The sequence below is a fragment of the Girardinichthys multiradiatus genome, chromosome 19 (assembly GCF_021462225.1).
Source record: "Girardinichthys multiradiatus isolate DD_20200921_A chromosome 19, DD_fGirMul_XY1, whole genome shotgun sequence".
NCBI lineage: Eukaryota > Metazoa > Chordata > Actinopteri > Cyprinodontiformes > Goodeidae > Girardinichthys > Girardinichthys multiradiatus.
This window is the reverse complement of record NC_061811.1, coordinates 26,763,911-26,787,457: the sequence shown is the minus strand read 5'-3', so window position 1 is coordinate 26,787,457 and position 23,547 is coordinate 26,763,911. Positions and strand designations below refer to the sequence as shown.

At 38.9% G+C, this 23,547-nt stretch overlaps 1 protein-coding gene across 1 annotated transcript in view; it reads right to left on the bottom strand.

The window, feature by feature from the left end:
* fndc3ba (fibronectin type III domain containing 3Ba) overlaps positions 1-23,547 on the bottom strand; it is a 123,151-nt gene that overhangs the window by 51,999 nt on the left and 47,605 nt on the right. The window contains exons 4-7 of the mRNA XM_047346116.1: positions 15,995-16,071; positions 11,365-11,596; positions 11,057-11,228; positions 9,339-9,469 (exon numbers count right to left, since the gene is read on the bottom strand). Coding sequence (XP_047202072.1) covers positions 9,339-9,469; positions 11,057-11,228; positions 11,365-11,596; positions 15,995-16,071 — 612 coding nt within the window. The remainder of the gene's footprint in view (positions 1-9,338; positions 9,470-11,056; positions 11,229-11,364; positions 11,597-15,994; positions 16,072-23,547) is intronic.

The following is a 23,547-nucleotide window of genomic DNA, read 5'->3' as shown; positions in this document are numbered from 1 at the left end:
AGCCTTCTCACATTTTTAGGTTTGTTTCTACAGACGATAGGAAGGTGAGAAGATGTAAAATATTTGATATTCTGAGTTATGATTCGTTTTGTCAAGTGATTTATTTATGCTCAAAACTGCTTCTAATGCAACTAGTGGTTTAAAGTCTTGCCCAGGAACACTTGAACATGTGCCTGGGAGAAACTGGAATTGCACTCACAACCCACTTAGCAAGAGCCACACCAAAGGTTAAGGACTAATAAATCTATTTGGAGCAACTAAATTCATAAGTATTTTTTTTTTTATCAGACAAAATGCAACATAAAATTGGCTGGTGACAGAATCTGCTAATTTTCTGTTTGATCGGGCATGACCACTGACCCTCTGGTCGGAATCTCAAGGAATACAGAAGTGTGTTTTTTGTTAGGCTAAATCCAATAGTTTTTCAGTGAACGCACCTTACCTAAGAGCTAACAGGTAAATGTAACAACAGTCTTCCCAGTGGAAGTTGTTACTGAAAGAAGAGTTAAAGTTTGCTACGTTTAGTGTCAGTGAAGTGTTAAACAATGAGAGGCAGCACAAAAGCTGTAAGAATCTACATTTAAAATAAACTATTTTCTTTTGAAGGCATGTTGTATCATTCAGGCTGACACAGAAAACATAAGGGCTGAACATACTACAGGAAAGTTGCACTTTTTTATCCTGTTATGGGATGCATTGGATTTGGATATGCTGGTAGCCTTTTGGAAATCTCAGAGTAAAGTTATCAAGTTAAGGGATCTATATTCTCTGGGTCAGTGATTCCCAAAGTTAGGATATGGACCCCACTAGGGTCACAGATTAACAACTAATAGATCTTGAGGTCCTGTTTAGATACTAGGATAAATAGCAAAAATGATCATTGGGACATAATTTCATTATACAGGTCTGTTAAGAGATAACAGTTCTTACAAAATAAATGAACACAATATGTTGATGGGAGTGTTTGTATTTCTATTGTGCTTTTGTTTAACTGACATAAGTAACAGTTGCAAACTAAACTGATAGCTGGGGTCAAGTCTATTTCAGTGCTGCTTTTAAGAGGCAGAAGCTAAAACATATTTGGGAAACAAATCTTAAGTGTATGGACACTGAGACTGCTATCTCTAGTTACAGTAGCTAGCTGTGCCAACCTTGCTAATCCTAAGTATAAGACACTAAAGATATCTAAAAATGTCAACTTTGTGATAACCCTGTATGTATTTTTGTTTTTAATCAATAACAAAACTTTGTTTTACTATTAATTTAAAACTCTTATTTCCTCTCCCCAAACTTCCATTTTTTGTCACTATGTTTTTCTCTCACATAGAGCCTAACACAGTCCATGTTTCTAATAGAAAAGCTGAACAAACCGTTAATGTTTCTTTCACCAATTTGTTGACAAAAACTAAGCATTTGACATCAAAATTCAAGGAGGAAATAAAAAAAATAGTGGATATTTAAAAACACTGATATATAGATACCCAAGTCTGGAAGTCCTCTTTTTCTTTCTAAGCAAGAAATCACAATTGAAGTGGATTTTTTTTCCCACATCTGTCTCCCTTTGTCCCTTTGATTAAGCATTAAATGTACGTTCAAGAAGCTACGTAACTGAGAGGAAATGATAAATAATGTCAAAACTTTAAACAATCCCAAGAAATTAAATCTTCCAATTAATATTCAAAGTTTCAATTGGCCAAAAAAACTAAAATCAAATTCTAATTTGTACATAATTGAACATTTTATTTTAACTAAAAATATTTAGTTAATATTTTTTGCTAAGTTAATATTTTTTAATTAACTTAATATTTTTTGCTAAGCTTAGCAAAAAAATAAAACACATTTGTCCTTTATGAACTTAAAATATTTGCTGACTTGGTTTAACTTGATCTACAATGACCTCTTTATTATTTGAGTTAACATTAGCAGAAGGCTTTACATGCTTTTTTACGTGTCACTGATACAAATAACCCAGTTCTCCAACTTACCATTACACTGTATGTTTTTGCATATAGAGTTACCCTGTAGCTGCCACTAGGGAATATTTTGTGATTAAAATTATACACAGCATTTCTTTTAGCAGTCTATCAGGTAAAGTGAGAGTTCCTTGGTATATCTGATGTTCAGGTTAACAGAACATTAAATTCTTAATGTTGCTACTGCATATGCTGGTCATTAAAAATAATTTTAAAAATCAGAATGTCAGTAGAAAAGGAAATTGGTGACTGTTATTAAAAATGAAAATTCAATTTAGAAAAAAACAGTTGAACTTTAATTCAGAAAAGAGAAATTATTTTTATTTAATGAACTCATGTAGTACCATAGCTGAACCACCATACCGATCCGGACCACTGTATTATTCATGATCATCTTTATTTTTCTCACATCACATTAACAGAACCGACACGGTGCATGCAGCACTTATTGAGTACATCTGGTTTCTCCAGACTTCTCAACCCTCAGCATTGACATAGCAGCGAAGAAGAGAGGCTGAAGGAGCCGCTCCATCTGTTTCTGCTGAAATTCCAGTTTTTCTGAGTGTGAGACAGGATCTGCGGTGGTGATGATGCAGAGCCAAGATGGAGGAACAGAAGGGACGAAGCACACATCTGTTTCTGCTCAGCGAGCGGCTCAGTTCTGAGGAAAAGGGTCCATAGAGTTGGCTTTATGGGGGAATGGACACTATGTGAGCCAACCCAGCCTGCTGCCTTACTGGCACCGGGGCAATAGCCACACACACGGATACAGAAAGGGCATCAAGGGCAAGCGTAGGCGGCTGACTGTGTGAGTGTGTGTGTGTGTGTGTGTGTGCCTGTATGTGTGTGTGTGTGGTATTTTGGGTTGGACTGCACTTGGATATGCCTGGCCAAGCTGCAACTTCGTCTGAATATTTGTACTCCGCTCTTTAAATTTCTGTCTCTCTCTCTCTATCAGTTCTCACTGTATGCTGTAGGAGTTTCAGATCTATGTCTTATTTCTATTCACAGTCCTTCCACAGCCCTCCATGCTCACCTCATCCACCTCGCAAATCTTACATTCCTCCCCTCTCTGTTTGCTTCCTATCCTTTGGACCCTCTGGTTTTACAGGAAACCCAGTCACGGGGTGTTTGTATGCGTGTGTGTGTTAATGCTTGGATTGTGTGGTACATCTAGCTGAGTCAGCCTGATCTCCGGAGCTGTACTAAGAACTCGGCAGACTGGAACAGACAGCTGATGACATGCTGACATGCTCCTGTCTGTCATGTGTGTTGTTGTTGTTGGAGCATTACAGTATGGGCATCATGAAACTATGAAACTTTCAGACTGAGAAATGACCTTTGGTTTTTTTCTCATCTTATATAACCTCAGCTTGTGTGTGTATAGGAAGCTGTTAAATATCCCCTCTAAGGCAGTTAAATCAAACATTTATCCAAAGGTATGTTGGTGATTGACAGAGCTCCAGTTTTTTTAATATAGGTAAGCAAATTTAAACAATGGGAAAACCTTAAACGAAATGCACACGTTTTAAATATCTGTTAAAGCTTCATGCAGGAGAATATGTCACTTTAAAAAGCCTGAACAAAGCAATATTACAGGTTATCTTGATTATCCCCAGAAATAATTATAGAACCAATCATGGGAAATTAACCAAGATAACTTACTTTCAGGAATTGACCTTTCCCTAATCTTTTTCTGCCTGCTTTTCCATTTCTGCTTCCTTTGCACACGTAATTCACGTAATACTACACTTCTTAAGGGTCACTGAGCCCATGCTTTCAATTAGTTTATTGGGTTAGCATGGCTGTTAGGTATTATATCAACTAGAGGACAGTTTTGAGCTAGCCTCCGAATTCAGAGGCAAGTTTTAGACAATAGCAAACATGGCGACAGCAGAGGAAATTGTGATTGTGGCCATTAAATACACTGTGGCATTGAGAAGTTCCATTTCTGTAATTGTTGTCTTCCTCTTTTTTGTTCTTTTCGCTTATCACACATGAGCTATACTGCGTCACATTTCCCCATGGTTACCAGTGGTATTGCTCCGTTTGTTGTGTTTGGGCATGCATCTGCAGGCTTTCTGATGACAGGCTACAATTCGCCAAAACGAACACCCCAGATGGACACATGGGTCTGTCCGTATTCCATGTTGACCATATATAGTGGTATGGACAATTTTTGTGTGATTTCCTGTACGCTTGCACAGCTAAAAGAAAGCCGGGGAAACCTATTTGTCGGGATCTGGGTTGTATTTGTGTGTTTTTTGTGCTTGCAACTTGTGTCTCAGTGTTTCCAGACTGTGCTGAAGTTCTCAGGTGTGCTGGGTGATAGGTGCAAGACTCTGTGAGCTAAGTGTTTCCTGGTTAAACTTCGTTTCGTGGATTTCGTTCTCTACTTCGTTTTCGTCTGGATCTTCAACCAAGCTGGCAGTTTCCTCCAAACTTCATCTCCTGGACCAAGAACTAAGCGTAACCTGTCCACCCTCCACCGCAAGTATCAGCACAAGGAAACAGCCTCACCTTTCTCCAAGCACAATTGAATCACAACCAAGTGATCAACTAAGTAAACTGGACTTCAACAACCTGAACCCCGAATCCCTCTATCCCTGGCAACCTGACCACATTCATTCAGTAAGCCGTTTATGTTTCCTTCCCGAAATGTCTTGTTTATTGCCATCTATGTGTGTTCCCTGTATTTACCAGTTATCTTCCCAGTTGGAGTTTTGCCTGTTTACGTTTCCTGTTCATTTTGTTTTCCAAATAAACTCCTTTTATTACTTCTCATTCTTTCTCCGGAGTGTTCTCTGTATGTGGGTCAGAGCTATTTCAAAAAAATGACAGAACACTCTGGCCAACAGGACCCAGCAGAAGCACTCCGGAGAACTCTCGTTGAACTAGCAAATCAAATCCATTAATCTCTCCACTTCCTTACAGAACAACAATGACAATCTAACCAACAGCTAGAGCAAATAGCTTCCATGTTGCAACAATCCTTAGGTTCCCAGTCCTCCGTTCCGGTAGAGAGCGCTGATGCTCAACCGGTTTTATTATATATGTGTATATTGTACATTGTAAATATGTATATTCTGTAATGCAAAAACAAAACCAAAGAGCAAAGTGTACCGGAGTCAAATTCCATGTTTGTATGTACGAACTTGGCAATAAAGCTGATTCTGATTCTGATTTCTCGACAGCTTCCCTGTTTTCTTGATGTCATTTCCCCTACTCCAGAAATGTTTTCTGGTGAGGTGGGTAATTGTGGGGGATTCTTGCTTCAATGTTCTTTGGTTTTCAGCCGTTCCCCCCATTCATTTCACCATGATAGTGTAAAGATTTCTTGTGTTATTGGTTTATTGACTGGCAAAGCATTACAGTGGGCAGAAGCCCGATTTACTGAGTGTCGTGAGTTTGGTTGTTCTTTTGAAGATTTTGTCAAAGAATGTAGACAGACTTTTTCCCCCGAGGCAGATAAGTCTAGTGCTGGTTGACAACTGAGCGCCTTAAAACAGCATCATAGATCTGTTACCAATTTTTCTATTGAGTTTCGTACATTATTTCGTACACTATTATGATAAAACGGTCCAGATGTTTTGTTTTTCTACCACATTGATCTTCAGGACATGGTAGAAGTTAAAGGTTTGCTTTTCTGTGATAATCAGCTGAATTCTGAGTTGCATGTACTACTGAATGAGAGAATAACCTGAAACTGGTCAGTTTTAGCTAATCACAGCTGGTCCTTTGACAATCTAAAACTTTTTTCTCTTCATCTTCCACAAATTTCTTTCACTCTGAATCAACCTGAAAAACAGGCTAGTTTATCACATGAGCATTCCTTGAGTGCAATATTTATTTTGATAGGCAAGCTCTGCTTAAAGGTCAATCGAATTAGACCTAAACTCTTAATCAGTTAATTCATTTCAGTAAAGATGCATACTGAACTGACAGCCTGTCAAGGCTGTTCCCTGTCTCCAGTGCATTAACCTCAGTAGATGGATGTTGCAAACTTGTGAACCAAGATGCATGCATGAACCCCTGCACCACACACACACACAGTCTTTGTAGTCCACTGTGTTCCTACCCATATGGCACTGTATTTAAAAGTTTCAATCTTATTTATACATGATGCTTGATTTGGGAAGCTGCATGCTGGTCTCAGTGTAGCTAGTGCTTTATATGAGTGAGGAGAAAATTTTTTATAATCAATGTGACTGGAAATGTTATCACTAATGTAGTTACATTTCCTATTTTATATCACTCTAATTCCTAAATAGGGTAGGAAAGAGGCAGACTATTGATCATCATTTAGTGTGGCGTGCAGCCCCCAAAGTTAGTAATAATTGATCAAAAGCAGGGGTTCTCAAACTTTATGGTTAAAGGTCCAAATCGAATTCCTAGATAAGGTCAATGGTCTGAAACAGCTAGTGATAACTCCCTCTTATGTATATATTTATTTATCATTTATCTTTTTTTTTTTTACCATCCTATCCAGCAGAGTAGCTCTCAGAATTCAGAAATCAGCTAACGCTTTAAAGCTCTGCTTGATATTTAGAAAAAAACTTTATCAGAAACTGCTTTGGGATTATTTTAATTGTTATGGACACAGAGACAGAAATGAAAAGGAAAAAATAAGCACGAAAGAGAGAGAGGGAGAAAGGAATGGAGGAGAGAAAGCAGGATGAAGACAATACAAGACTACATTTATTTATCGGCTCTAATTTTGCTAGACATTTTAACTGAAACTTGCCTTTTTTGTGTCAACAAATTTACACACAAGAATAAAGAAAGTACATAAACTGAACTTAAAGTGCAAAAATACACTACAACATAAAAAAGACTGAGGAAAAACTCACAGAAAAACTAGTGTGGAAAGGGGCACTGCCTGCCTTTAATGAGTAGCCTAAACATTGGGCTATCAGTGTCATTTGTTGCCAAATTTTGTTTTATTTCCTTCCCAAATCCTGTTTTTATATTACATTTCACAAGTAAATACATTGTTTCCGCTTTAAAATAATCTAATGGTATGCTTAACCTCATAAATCTTCAACAATCAATAGAAAAATCAACCAGATTTATTAGGATTAATTTAATCTTTTTGTAAAAAAAAAAACATACATATTGTTCTTCATAAATTACAGTTCTTTTCTGTGCAAACAATCTGGCAGTTAACTCAAATGACTTTTGTAATAAGAAAGTAGCACGTGTGTTTCATATGAAAGTTATCAATTTTGTTCCCATGGAGTTTCTGGACAGTTTGTCTGCTCCTGCACACTGTTTTTATAAAGCTCCTATAATGCTCAAAACCACACTACACCTAAAACACATGTAGCATTATCAATTATCCCTAAAGGACGAGCTGATTCTGCACATACTGCTACAGAAAGTCAGTAAACTCGCATCTAGCCTTGGTGAGGATCTTTGCAGAGGGAGGAGTTTAGAGAAACGAAAGGCTATCGTTAGCTGGTTTCCTTTTCAGCTCAAAACATGGTCTCTTTGCAGTTCAAATAATTCTATTTGTGTGCAGACAAAACTTAGAGAAAATGTTCTCCTGATTGTTAAACAGTTTTGCATGTTATAGTCAGTAGTGAATATACCGAGCTGCAATCAGGTTTATGTCACACCGACTTACACTTTGAGGCAGATCTGAGCCCTTGAAATCCTCAGATTGTTTATATCTAATACACCAATTATATATTTGTTATGTATTCCATGTTTTTATATGTGCAATTCCACAATCCAGTTGCATTTTCCGCACCATAGGCAGGGTTCTGGATTGACTTGCCATTGGACCCTGATTCCCAGTGCAGCCCGGACTTTGAGAAAGGCAGACCAAAAAGTATTGGAGAACCTCAAGAAAGGCAACAATAACCTGAACATTCTGTTCTGTTATGGTTTAGTTGCATCACCACTATTGCACTGCTGCAAGTGAGATGCATGAGCATCTGTAGAGATTTTCTGACAGATAGCAAATGCAAACATTTACTGTTGAAAAACTATGAAAAACATCGATCAAGTAATGCATTGGATCGTAGCTGTGATATTGGGTTGACAGCGACATTTATTCTGTAGCATTGTACAACATGTTCGGTATACATGGCGTGTAATATCTGCAGCGCTCATTCAGCACGATTTTCCATGCCTAAAAAAATCCATGGCAATCTGGGTTAGCCGTTGATCAAATACTGTGTGATAAAGTGCCAGATGCATAGCAACACAATGCCAGAACCTTATTTTGCTATGGAATATCATCCGCCTACTTCGTTGAAATGACAAACAAATACCTAATAGTGTGATGTTGGTATTGTTGCCACCTGTGATGTCAGTCACCCAGATTTACACAATGCAAAGTTGTTTTTTTCCAGCGTTCTTTTTAAAAGCTTCATTATTGGGATTTTGTATTTCATAGTATATATTTATACTTTTCTATCGTGTTTTTTATGAGAATTGTACAGTTATTGAAAGAAAACTACAGCCAGTATCTTTGAAAAACTGCACAAGTCCACACTACAGTGATAGAACACTCTGGTATATTTCAATGTTAATAATAGTATCATCAGGCTGTAATATCTACGTTACATACATAAAATCTTGTCTGTCCTTTTCTATTCTAGGTCTAGGTCATGCGTTTAGAGGAACACCTCTGACCCTGTGATACCTTTCCTCTAGAACTGATAAATTTCAAGACGTTTTACAGGTCAAATTTATAAGTTAATGAATTTTTGTTTCCTTATGTTTTTCTATCATCACCTCCGTAGAACTCCCTCTGAGCTGTGAGGGCACATATAATGGTACATACTGTTCCTTTTATAAACAAGACCTTAAAGAAAAAAGTGTGTGAGGGAGTGGGTTTCTCTCAGTGTCTTTGCACATGAGTCTATGGGTGATAAGGCTGAGCTGTGGTTTCTAAAACACCGAGCTCAAAGGTTCCCTTCATCCCATGCAGGGCTCTACAGGTATGTGACACCCCCTTCCCCCTATCTCTCCTACCCCTCTTACCCGTAGCTCAAGCTTCCCCAACAAGGCTGGTATTGTGGTGGGGTAAAACGATATCACTGAGGGACAGGTTCAGCTATGTGGTTACCTAGACAACCCTTTTTCCCCACCTTCTCACCTCAGTCTTCACCACCGTCCTAACCCCCAGATCTTTTCAGCACATTGAGGCTCCTTTTTTTTTCATCTCATTTAGTTTTTGGGAATTTATTATTGGAAATGACAGAGAGACAGAGGAACTGAAAGGGGAAATCCAAATTGCCTGCTTGAATGCAAAAAAGGGCACTAAGATCAAATTCTATAGTCATTTTAAAATTCTGCATGCTTGATTTAGTTTCGTCAGTGTACCAGTTTGTCTCACCGCATTGTGTCTCCTACCTTGTGTGTGTGTCTCTGGCTCACTGTTTCGTGGACTGCAGCGGAGTCGTCTTTCTGGCTTCTTACCCCCTGGACTGCTGGCTCCGCCCCCTGACCCCACTGACCCAAGCGATGGAGCGTGTGATTTGTTACTGCATCACAAACAAAATGAAACTGCTAAATTTGCTTTTTATGCAGATAAAGAAAAATAGTATGGTTCATTAGGGAGGTTCATTGGGGACTGACGTTGCTTTACTCCATTCACTATTGAAAATAAGAAGCAGCAAAATTCCTGTATATCATAAAGAAATGCTACAGGATTTTTTTACCTCAAACCTGCAATTGATCAAATTTGCTTACAACTTACAAATAAAACCTGTGGAATTTTAATGCCTAGAACTGTTTAGTTGTGACTATAAGCTGCTCTAATTTCTGACATTAAAATGCAATGAGCATTCTAAAGTGCAGAAAGACTCAGTAACATCAGAATAACTGAGGCAAAGCCTAAAGATACATGCCTTTAATGAGATGCCTAAACCGAGGACCTTACAAAAATTAATTTTATTATTTTTCCTATTTTCGCTTTCCTCATATTTTCATATATTACAAAGCAAACACACTTTAGACACTTTTTGAGGTAATCATTTAAATGTAATCCATGTCAACAATTCAATGGGAAAAAAATTTCAAATTTATCGGCAATTCAATGTTTTTGTAAAGGTCAGTTTTCTCTAGGTATTTTGTCATAAAATAGCAGCAAATATGTTTACCATGAAAGTTAATAAACAGTTTCTTCTGTAAAATAAAAGCACTTGAGATATGAACCTAAATTGTACACTTTCAGTATAAGATGATTACAATAGTTTTTTAATCTGAAGTGTTTTACAACTTATCTCACCAATAATGATAATAAATAGGCCTTTTTGTTTTACAGTGGCCAATATTGTTTTCCTTCTGAGTCTCTGGACCAGATCGGAGTCCAGCTTTTAATGAAGGCGGCTATAGAACAAGTTTGTTCAGCTAAGATAATGCTGCGTACCATCAACCTCAGAAGTCGGAACCGGAATGTCGGAGTTTTTGCCATCTCCGAGTTGTAACATTCCAGTTTCCTGCTTGTTTTCGTTCGTATTGCTAACAACTGTAACAGCAGACTTACAACAATAACAATGACAATAACACTGTTCTACGCGGTATTTCGTGCTTATTAACAGCGTTGAAAAATCTCGTCTTATTAACACTGAAAAGTTGTTAATAAGTATGACTGACTAAATATTAAGAACATTTTACTATTGCTGCGAGTAGCAGCCATCTTGAATGTGGAAGTCGGGTATGGTCACGTTGCCCTGACTTTCCAACTTGTAATTTTGACTTTTGTGGGCATTCCAGTTGAAAATTTCCTACTTGGAGGTCGGAAATTCCAACTTCCGAGTCCAAATGGAACGCAGCATAACATTACTCTTTTACCTGCCAAGTAGTTAGCGCAAGCTAGTGTTAGCTTTGGTAACAAAAAAAAATTCATAATGGTAATACAAGCAAAAATACTGCTAAGTAATTTCTTTGCCAAAATGTTGAATTTGTGCTGCTAGGACCAAAGCTAGGTAGTTTAGTTACCTGCTAATTAACTAGAGAGCAATAGCAATACCAAAAACAAGTAAAAAAAAAAAAAAAAAAACTAAACAACTCCATCTTATTTTGTGTTGAGTATTGATATTATAAACCCACAGGAGAAGTATGCTTACCTGTATCCGTTGTGTGCTGGCCCAAGACTGCCCTTATAGAGAGTGGAAGGAGGGGAATTGAGTCGGTTCTGTCGCTCTAGTTGTCTCTGTTCCTTTATCTTTTTAGGCTGAGGCTTACTGTACGTCTCTTCTCTGCCGATGTAGTTTGACATCCCATAAACTGGAATGATTTCTGAAAGCAGAGGAGATACTAAAAATTGGTTGAAATTGATATTTTATATCTTGTGATCATTGCATAATTTATTATTTAAAATAAAAAATCCCTGGTATTCAGAACGTGGGTGAGGTTCCAGTCTGAAAGAGAGTACCTGGATCGCCATACATTGGTGGAAGGTGGTGCTGGTAGTACTGGTGAGGTGGCAGCTCGCTCGGGCTTACAGGGGGATAGAAAGAATGAGAGTTGTGAATGAAGTGGGGGTGAGCCAAGTATGGGGGGAGGTGATGTGTGGGGGACAGAGCTGGAGAGTAGGAGGGAGGGTAGCACTCTGGGGACTGGGGGGTCACCACCACTCGGCGAACCCCTGTGGTATCCTCCAGCACCTGTAGCACGGAAATGGAAAGAAAATAATATGGTAAATAATAGTATCTTTTGGGAATTTCACACATTACACAAAGCTGGAGTATTTTCATTTACATTCTGACATACATGCACTAAAATAAGAGTTATGGTCACTGGATCTTGCAAAAATATATATATTCATAACCCTTAAACGTTTTCACATTTTGTTATGCTACAACCACAATCTTCAAATCTTGGGATTTTATGTAATAGACCAAAGCAAAGTCCTGCAGTTGTGAAGTAGAACGAAAATGATACATAGTTTTCACATTTTTCACATTGTTATTTACTTGTAAACCTCTGAATGCCCTGGCTCTGTGTATACACTTGGTGTGCTGCTGGAATGTGAGGCCTTCACTCCAGTCTCAAAGCTTACAGACAGATTTTCTTCCAGGACTTCCCTGCACTTAGTACCATTCCTCTTCCCTTTAACTTCAGCTCCATGATGATGAAAAGCACACCCTCACTATGACACTGCCGTCACCATTTTTGATGTCTGGTGGTTTCATCTAATCACAACACCTTCTTTAACATGTTTGTGCTGTCCCCTTCAGGGCTTGTGGTAAACTGCAAACATGACAACTAGGTTTGCCATGATGCTAGTGCAGCTTGAATGTGGCATCATCCAGCATTTATTTTTTTACCTGTCTGTCCACCTCATAGGGAGAGTACCTCTGAACAACACTTTTGTTTGCTTTGTCGGCTAAAGAGGGTCGCATGTGTTTTTTTTTGTTTGTTTGTTTGTTTTCTTGTTGTACTCGCCATGTTAGCATAGTTTAAAACTTCCAGCAGCAGCTCATTGTTTTAGTCAGGTAAGGCTGCAGGGAGGAGAGTGGCTGAGTTTGTGCAACAATTTGGGCAAAACTGAACAGGTCAGTTTATATCGATTTTGATGCAAATGAGAATCTTTGAATAATTAATTTTTTGTAACAAATATACAAAATTGTTGATTAATTTGACAACCCTAATGAAAATTGTATGTTGCGTTCCTTGATCTTCATGAGGCAGGCTATTCCCAAATTTTCTTCAACAAAATTCTGAGGCTAAACTGTTTTTTTTTATTGGGGGGTGGGGGGATCTGAATGCATGGCATCCTTTTTTTAAGTTTTATACTTGTAAAAATTGTAACATTGTGAAAAAAGTTAAAAAATTTTATAAATAACTATGACGCAATGCAGACTTCACAACAAGGTTCCAATATCCTCCCTAAATGAGTGCAGATTTCATACATGTATTCACTTTCACATTCATGAACTGGAGCGAATGGACACACACACACATAAAACCCAGACACACACATTCCGACTATTCAGACTCTTTTCACAGGCCTGCATTCCAAGGAAGGAGCAAACACACACTCCCTACGGACAGTGGAAGCAATCTCAGGTTCCTAACAACAACACATACACGCACACAGAGTAAAACACACACCAGATGCTACCCCAAAAACCTCCACAGAAACTGAGAAGCAACAGTTTGACAAAATGCAAAGGAGAGAAAGAATAAAAGGATGTCTAAAAAGATGAGGAGGAGCAAGAGTAGGCCCCTGTCTAGTCCTCATCCTCTGCTCTACCAAAGAGCAAAAAAAAAAACTGTTTACAAGCAAGCAAGGGCAAAGTCTCTGTGTGAGTACATGTGGAGGTGGCTCCACATGTGCTTTTTATTGGCATGAACTCACAAATTCAAATACACCTGCAAACAGACTCATCTGTACACATAACCGCCAAGTCAGTGCAAGCATTAGCACATTAGCATATGTCAAAGATGATTGACTGCAAAACTCATCTGTTCAAAACTTCTAACGTCATAGTTTTTCCTATTTTAGTTTTCAATTATCCCTTCTTCCATCCCTCACCCCTGTAAAAAACTATCCCACCAAATGCCTGTCTGGACTGTCAGGCTTGTTTATGTAAGACTGACAGTGTTTTCCGCTCGCACTTGGCCAGTGCCCTACGAACACACACCCACACACATGCAAACACAAACACACACCCACTGTGAGCCAATGACCTGACTTCCATTGGCATTGAAGCACAATCTCAACACAAGCTCAGCACCGCTGCACACACAACACTCTACTTGTGAGAAGCATGTACTGATTTGTTTTCCCAAGTGGCTTATTTGGTTTGATATAAACAAAGAATGAGTAGCTGCATTTCGCTTTAATAGTAGATTGATTATCTGTGTAATTAGATAAAAACAGGAAAGCAACAGTTGTTCCTACAACTGCCGACATAATCAGACATACTGGTCATTAAATTGACAAGAATTTGAGTTCTTTTGGTACATAGAAGTAAATTTTGACAATTGAGGTTTCTTTAGTTCAACACTGACTGTCCGTGTCTTTTGCAATTTCAAAACAGTCGACTTTGTATCCTAAATTTTAGGCAAACAGGGAGTTGCCTTCTTTCAGCCTGCTAGCACAGCAACAGGTGAGGGAGGGGAAGTGCTGCATTACTCTTAATTTCCATAAAGCTGGTGAAAAACTAGGCTAGCACTATCTGTGGGATCTAATTCAAAGGTTTTTACACCATGGGAAGGGTATGAAGGAACACTTTAGTGCTTATGAAACTATCTGTCTAAAACCCTGGCATAACCTGGTACGAATAACCAGTCCATTCATTGTACCTGGTGTTTAAACCCATTCCCATATTTTGTGAATATACTCCAAGGCCTAATTGCCTCCCAACTTTTTTGCGATGTTTGAGTAGGACCAGGTGGTGGGGCTTTTCTACCCCAAAATACTTCACTTGGAACATTACAAGTGGGACAGTAGCTATAAAACACAAAAATACAACTTTTTATGTTGAAATATTCTTTATAATTGTCCCGGCTGTGTATAGAAGATGTATAAAGTAATAATTAAGCCTGAAAAAAATTCATACCTCTGAAATCTTTACTACTATTACAGCAAACAAGCCCTTCACATAACTGCTGACCAGGTTCTTGCATGTCTCTGCTGGTATTTTGAAGAATAATATTTAGTGATGAACTCCAAGTGTTTGAATTTGGAATGCTTTCTTACCATCATCCTAATCTTAAACTCCCTCCACAGAGTTTCAGATTCAAGTCAGGACTCTGGCTGTGCCACTTCAAAACTTCAAATGCAGTCCAGACTCATTTAAAAACTGGAGAAAATAGTTGCTATTAAATTAGTGCCGGCAGGAAGCTATAGCAGGAAGCTAACACTTAGCTAGCCATGGTCTCTCAGTGTTTACAAATCGTTTGTATCATCTGTCACTCTGCTGATGTTTCTTTTTTCTACTGAGTACCCTAAATGCTGTCACACTAAATATTTACGAGTGTCATTGGCCAGTCGACCACTGGGAAAACTATAGAACTGCTTTCTTTTCTACTTCAAAATAAGACTCTAAACCATTGATACAACAAATAAATATGAAGGAATTGCCTTGTTATTTTGTGTGGTATTGTGGTCAATCTTTCTAAAGCAAAAGTAAAAAAAATTAGTGCAATGTACTGGCATCAGAAACAAGCTACGTTACCTGACATATTGGTATGTAAGCTAAAATTTGCAGTATCTGCTCATATAAAAAGAATTTGGAACCGTCAATGACATATAGACTTCTCAAGGGAGGTTCCTCTTTTGTGGTGTAAGATCTTAACCACTAGCCTATACCATTTTAAATTAAGAGCTATAGGTACACTTGAAAACTAGAGGCAAGGATAGGAAAAAGGTTTCACTCTGACATGTGCCTGTGCTCCATAACAGCTAACTGAAAAGAATGAATTAAGTCAAGTTCTGCAGAAGTCTGGTAATCACCCATTAATTGAAAACATGTGTCAAAGAAGGAAAAACATTTAAAACATGCAGTGCAGTGTACCCTGCAGACCAGAATTGGGAAATGCTGTTCTGGAGAAAAATGAAAACCTCTGAAGTTGCACAACGAATGCAAAAACACATCTTATGCGACTGCATTTCAGCGATATTTTTAAAGATAAAATCTGGTAATGTGTTTTCTATTTCCACAAACAAATGCACAATAACAATAAAAACACAGCTGGGTAATGAAGTGTGCATTTCCACAGAAGAGGTTTTACATACTACAAAGATTTAAAAACGTACAGAAGAAGAAAAACAGGTGATTCAGCTTTCTGTGTGTTTCTTGATGACATCACAAGAGGCTCAATAGTGGAGCTGTCCAGCTGCCATTGGTAAACACTATGGTGGACAAGCAGGTTTTGATCCATTTTGACATAGATTCTGAAGAATTTGATATGGATTTGAGTTACAAGGGATTCAACCTGTTTTATAAGTGACAAAAAAAATCTAGAACGAGTTTGATTGATTTTACAGAAAAGTCTGGCCAGTCGCTTTAAATCTTTTCCAATGGGAAAAAAACATGACACAGCAGGCTTACCTGTGAGATGTAACCTGGGGGTACGTGTATTGGGGGAATTGATCCATTTGGGGACATCATGGGAACCTCAGCAGGACCTGCAATGGGAAACAAGAATTTACTTAACTAGGCAAGTAAAGCAAATTCTCATTTACATATGTTAATTTGCAGTACACAAGCCTCCCCTCACTGTACAAAACATTTACCTTCTACAGTTTTACTCATTCTCCCTTACAGAACAGCTCATGCTCAGTTAGACTGGATGAAAGGCATCTGTGAACATCTGTCTCATCAAGTCTTGCTACCAATTCTTGATTGGATTCTGGTCTGGACTTTGACTGGGACGTTTTAATACATTAAAATTCCGTGGTATGAATCATTCTATAGTAGCGCTAATTCTGAGCAGCTTCTTTTTACCTTTTGAAGAAAATGTATCTCCACAGCACGATGCTGAAACCATCACATTTCACAGAGGGGATATTGTGTTAACTCTGATGTGTGGTGTTTGTTTTCTGGCAGATATTTAGCTTCTTATGTGGGTCAAAAAATAAAAAGGGGAAACTTATGTGAAATTTTCCTTTCACTTAACAGTGACATTACAAAATGAGAGAAAGTAAAAATTTTCATAAGACGAACACAGTGATACACGTTTGCCTTTTTAAAATTACATCTCTGCTGTGAAAGTCAAGCAGAAATATTAAAAGCAGAATTAGCAGACTAAAAATGATGTTGACTTTTCCACTGTCCATATCTCCCTTCTCCAAAAATCTCCCCATCTCTTCCCTTTTCTGCCTTTTTGTGATGTAGGTCTGCGGCTGTTAAAGACATCGGGACCCCTCTGGGACAGTTGGAAGCAGACCTGGCATTAGAATAAATCATGCAGCGGAGGTGCACATGCACAGGAGGCCTTCACTAACTACAAACACACACGCAAACGGATGAAAACACGCTAATATTTTCTACCTGTGTAGCCACATGTTAAAGGATTTGTAAACCTGATCTAATTTAAAGGGTATTTTTATTAAGACGTGTTCAGTCTCAGATCTTGTGGAAAAACTAAGGAATTAAGGTTTTTAGAACTTCATTTAGATGAAGTAACTGCCGCAAATTCCTCTCGTGGTCCTTCACTCATTTCCTCCCCAAAGACTCCAACACCTCAAGTATTCTGCAGTTACTCACTCGATCATACATTCAAACCCATTTTATAATCTGAACTGAATCTCCCTCTTTTACTCCTGCTATTAATCACATCCCTTATTCCCCACTTCTTCCCTGCTAACTTCATCTTTTCCACATTCCACCTTGAAGGTCTTCTTCTTTCTTCCTCCCTTTCCGCCAGTCTCCCCATTCCCTCTCCTTCACAACCAAACAAATAGGTAACAGTACAGTAAACACTCATACCAACACAACCAGAGCAAAGTCAGCAGTGTGGGCCAGCGCTGGGTGCTGTGAGAAGGTCACAGATAGACAGAGACAGGCCTCATTCAGTGCAGTCTGCCTCCTTACCGTGGGGAGCAGGACTGGTATGAAAGTACTCACTGAGAAGAAGGTCATAGCATAGGGAGAGCACACAGCACACACAGAGTCCCTCCAAACCTCTTTCCATTGCTGCTTACAGCACACTTTCCGCTCACAGCACACTTTCCCCATTGCTCACACATAACTCTCACAGTTAGCCTCTCACAGACACACACATTATTAGCAAACAGACGTGTGTTTAGACAGTCTCTGCTGCCTATGTCCTCTTCACTCAGCAAACAGCAGCATTCCTCAGTTCTTGCACACACACATACAAACACTGAAAATTCCAATCTATGGCCCCCAGGATTGGACCCAGCAGGCCCAACCAACCCTACCAACCCCCCCACCCACCCAACCCATCCCTAAAATACAAGACACTCTTTGTCCCGCTACTCCTCATACACACACCGCTGTGAGCCATACAATATTAGACTTTCATTAAGAAAAGCTGAGTAGAAATGTACAAGAGTGCTGTGTGAGCACATGTGCAAATAATTTAGTGTGTGCAATAACGTCACTTTCAGGTCTCCAGCTTTACCCTCTAAAGCACTACAAATAAAGTTGTGGTTTCCTCTGCTTAATCCGGCTGGAATCCCAGACAACGTAGTTCCACCAGCCCCGCAATCCCCTTCTGCTCCACGCCACACTCATCTACCATCTACTGCTTCTTCCGCTTCCGACTGAACCGAGTGAGGTCAGAGGATGAGGTCAGGTGATGCACGCGGCATATTGTAAATGTGCCTGGGCATCAGCTTTGTAACCTAACCATTCTGCAACATAAATATATAGAATGTCTTACAAACTTATATCACTTAAACATTTTCGGATTTTATGTTAAAACCACAAATTTTAATAGAGTTGTGGAAGTTCTTACTGACGGAAGATACTGTGTTTTCTGTATCAATAAAGTGTTTAGAGTCAGAGGAAGCACAGAAGCTGTTAGAAGCTACCTCAAGGAAAGAAAATTTAGTTTGTATTGTTAACGGTATGTCCAGACATTTCAAATGGATCATCCAGACTGCAAAGAGAAAGACTGGGAGAGAACAACTCTTCCAGAAGGTAATGGGAAGGCCAAAGACAGAGCTTTGTTTAATCCATTTGAGCCTTTATACTCTGCCTGTTTTGGAACATGTTGGATTGGAAAATGTTGGCAACTTTTTGGAAATAAAAGTTTAGGTGGAGATTTATGTTCTCTTGGGAATAGTGCTGATTTTCTGAAAGCTGTGTTAGTGGTGTTAATTGCTAATATAGGAACCGATAGCCAATTTAAAATGTCATCTCTGTAACCATTTTGTCTTTGCCTTAAAAATAATAATAAGGCCATGTTTTACATGGGACTGCTGTCCCACACAAGATGTCAACTGTACTCCTATACATATTCATATATTTCTTAAAGAGAAATCATACTCAGCTACAATTAGTATTCGCAAGTCAATGCTTCAAATATCAGCCACAAATATCAGAATCTCTGACTTTATGTGTTTAAAACAAAGTAGTCAGTTCCCATTTCCCTGACCACCTAAATAAAATTGAGTGCAACCAAATGGATAAAAATTTGATTGCATGAGTATACATAGTGACATAACACATATAAGCCTTAACACAAGGATGGCCATATCTAGTTCTCAAGAGTCATTTATTTATTTATTTATTTGACAGTAGGCAGACAGGAAAGAGGGGGAGACATTCGGCAAATGTCACCGGGTCCGGGACGGCCCCATCGAGGACTGTAGCCTCTGCATATGGTCGTGCGCTTAACCCCTACACCATCAGCGCTGCGCCCAGTGTTTTACAGTTTTAGATGTGCCTCTACTTCACCACAGCTGGCTTACCTCCTCTGTATGTCAAGTTCTGCATAGGCCTTGTAATAAACCATTTATTTAAAAGTAGAAGCTATGCTCATCTTGTTACAATGCAAAGTTCTGGGAGTCACTCATTGCTTTGACTTACAACAATGAAACTGTATCTTTGATTAATGTTTCTATACATTATTTCAGTTCCTTTATAAATAATATCTAGCATCTTGGTAAACCTCGGTCTTTAGCAAATCCTGGTCCCAGCATTTGTTTCTGTGCTCCAATAATGTGCTTATGTATGGTCCTTCATTCCAGTCTTCTCTAGCCACTGATAGGATTTCTTAATAGAAACAGAAGAAAGCATAGCCCATCTTACCAAGAATAGGTAGATTCTAAAAGTACTAAAAGTCTACTAGAATATGCAATGTCAACCTTGCCATACATTAGTCTGTGGCAAGAATAAAATAGGGATTTTGCTCTAACCAGGTGATTTTCAAACTCCTTTAGCCAACTACTTTCTATCTTAGTGTGTGCATTGTGGAAGTAAAAAGGGGAAAACAAAGAAAACAATGGAGGCCATTAAAAAATATCAGTGACAAATGAACTTGATGTAAAACCTGTTTTTAAATCCAGCTAAACTAAACTGAGAAACTGAGTGAGTCTCCCTACTGATCCTCCATTTCCATATTCATCTACCGCCCATCATGTTTTCCGCTGTTTGGGAATCACATTATTAATAATTTCTTCCCCTTAAGAAAAACTATAAAAACTAGATATACACTGCTGTGATACTGATTCTTATCTGACTATAAGATGGAGAATTGTAAGTTTTTTGCAGGGGGCAGGTGAAATGTCTTATGCAGCACAGGTCATTCATTCATTCATTCATTTAACATCTAGCAATCAGGGGCAGTCATCTTGTTCATCACTTGTATTTACAGGTTATTTGAGTCATGCTATGTCTTCTCCAATTATTGCACAAACTAAGTACATCCTTACTACTTCCATAGACTTTAAGATTGAAATGCTGTGCGCAGTTACGAATAAACAATTTGTAGGCCAGTAGCAGACAGGTGTGTGTAAACACAATGTTGAGGAGGACAGACGTCCCCAATGTGTGCAACTAGTGTCGACCATCAATCAGGGAAGAGTAAGGAAGATTGTTCATTAGTAGAAAAACATGTAAAACCACTTTGAAAACCTTAGACTTGAAAAAAGACTTACCAGACAACACAGGCTTCAGCTGGCATGCTAAATGTATTCAATATAAATTCAGTTTCAATCAGTCAGACGACCTTGATTCACAAGTATCAAATGTTCAATGTTAAGGTTCATGACAGTAAAATGGGTTGTGATGCTTAGGCCAAAATCCTTTACATCAAATCAAAAGCATCCAATACCAACTATTGAGAACGGTGGTAGAGGTGTAATGATTTGGGTTTGTTTTGCAGCAACAGGACCTGAGCACCTTAACGTTATTAATTTGCCCATCAGCTTTTCTGTATGCTAAAACATTCTAGCGTCAAATGTGAGGTCATGTGTTAGACAGCTAAAGCTTGGGGGAAACTGGATCATCATCAGGACCAGGATCTCCAAGAAAGCAACAAAGAGTTTAAAAGAAGAGATTCAAGGTGTTGCCATGGCCCAGTCAAAGTCCAAATCCACGAAGCTCATTTAAATGAAGCAAAGTTGTAGAAAAATAATGGATTAGAATTTCTCCTCAAGGATGTGAGAGACTGATAAAATCCCACAGAAACCCACTACTGAGAGTTACTGCTGCTAAAGTTCAACAAGCTATCGAGCCATAATGTGTACTTAGTTTTGCAATTATGACTGAATGAAAAACCAACATTATTTTCCAACAAGAAAAGTGAAAAACCATAAAAATTACAAGAAGAAAGCTGTGTTCATTGTTTAGTGTCAAAAAGACCGAAACAGTAAATCTCAGTGTGGGGCAGAGGAAACATGTTTCCTCAAGTGTTATGTGGGAAATACTCTGAAACTGAAAAACAAAGGATTTTTTTGTCAGCAAAACTGAAAATTAGATGCTGCAGCAAAACAGCCCATCTTCCAGGTAAAAGTCAAGATATTGCATTTTTCACAGAAAATAAAATATTTGCACCAAACTTACGTTATGCGGAAAACTTACCTCTGAAAGTTTGATCTGCGTTAACTAAAAGTTTAAATCAAAAAATAAACACATAAATCTATGGTAAATACCCCATCTCACACTTTCCCACACACAGGCATAAACACACAAATGCACAGCTAGGCTGCTTCCAAGCTGGCGCGTCCACAAAAAAATAGGGACCAGACAAGGAGACCAGCTTGTGATTTAGTCCAGCTGCCCATACATACACTGAGACAAAGAGAGAGAGGAGATGATGCAACAGTTCAGATGTTTCTCATGATGCAGCTGTCAAAGACAGCTGTGTTGGGGCCCCAAGAAAACAACACACACCATCAAACCCTGAAAGAGTGGCAATACACACCCACTTACTTACATCTTTAAAAATGCAATAGCTTTAACGCAGGCACTCATCCTCATCTATAGTTCAGTCAACAGCGCTGACATTAAATATCGGTCAAATGTGTGCATCGGTGCTCCAGCAATGCCCCGCATCCAGAAAGAAGAGGAGCGCTTGCTTACTTTCTTTCTTTCCACAGTTTCCCTTCATCGTTGCACATGTGGTCAACACATTGAAAGGAAACACAGACCCTCCTGCAAAAGCATGTGTGAGCATATCCAACCACAGGAGCCTGTTAGCCAGCTGACCTACATACAAACCAAATGGACTCAAATGGATTTCCCAACACAGAAAAAAGGAATAAAAATAGTGTTACATTTGATTTTGAACTGTTAATTAATCTTTGTGTGCACTGTCAGAGCCCTATCGAAGCTGCAGCACGGTTAGAAGGGTATTTGTATCCCTGCATTTTGGTTTTGTGTGCGTGTGTTTTCGTGTGTGTACATGTGTGTGCGTGCGTGTGCATGTCTGCATCAGTTGTGACGTGGCGCTGCCTGGAAGTTATGTAAGCATAAGCAGGGTAATGTTATCTGTCCTTGGAGCTCTGAGAGCAAGACACTCCCACTAGAGCTTCCTCTACAATCCGGCCAATGCACACACACACACACACACACAAGTGTGCACGCAAGAATGGTACGACTTCACATACTCTTTAGATGGCATTGCCTAATGTTGCATTTAAGATGAATGCCTTAGATAAAAATAAAACAAATAAATTGAACCTAATTGAAGTAACTACAATGCGGAGCACGATGAGAAGTGTAAGAAAGAAAAGGGAGCGAGTAAAAGAAGAGATGGAATGGGGAAGATGAAAACTGTGCTTAAGCAGGAAATGTGAAAAACAATTTAAAAATAGCACGGAGTTCTATATACACAACTTGTACAGCATGCTGCATGGGCAAAGAGCCACACACTGATGCACACACCACATAGCCCCGTGTTTCATCTCCGGTGAGGCAAGTCCAGCGAACATCTTTTTTTCCCTAAGCTTGGTGATTGAGGAGGAAGTCGAGTCTTCCTGCACCGCCCTGCCTCCAGTTCATTATTCTCAGGGCACCAATACTCTGCAGAGTGATGCAAAATTAGGCTCATACGAGTCCACATACTTAGGCAGGGGTTTTCAAACTGCAAATAATTTTTGTCAGAGGAAGTTTTCTCCCGTTGCCCTTCCCCCATTTGTTGCTGTGACTCGTGGTTAGCTGGCTATAATTAGGCTACACTTTTCCCTCAATCACAACTAATAAAAATTCAGCTGTATGGAGATATTTCCACGTGTGTATAATATGAGCAACCATGGTGGGAATACTAAAGAAGCCCCACCCATCACTCCAATTAAAGTGATGCAGTTTTAAAAGTACAGATGGCGTGCTTTAGGCAGCATGTCTGATAAGCAGCCAACTATAGGCTTTAGTTCACACTAGAGGACTAGTTTGCTCACCAAGGATTACTTTAGCTTTATACCTGCATTTTACCTTTTGAGAAAAGAACTGGTCATATATGGACCACGCTTGGGTTGTTTGACAGGATCAAGGTATACCAAGGCTCTAAAAAAGTTTTAAAACCACTAGAATTTTCCATTTTACCATTTGTATGGTTAAAAGTGCTTCTAATGTAATACCAAAGAAAGTGTTGGGTTGACCCGGAGGTTTCAGTGGCTTTATGGAACAATTCAGTGTTACCCCTCCCCCACATATTGCTGTGCACTGCCAATCAGCTAAGAGAAAGCCAG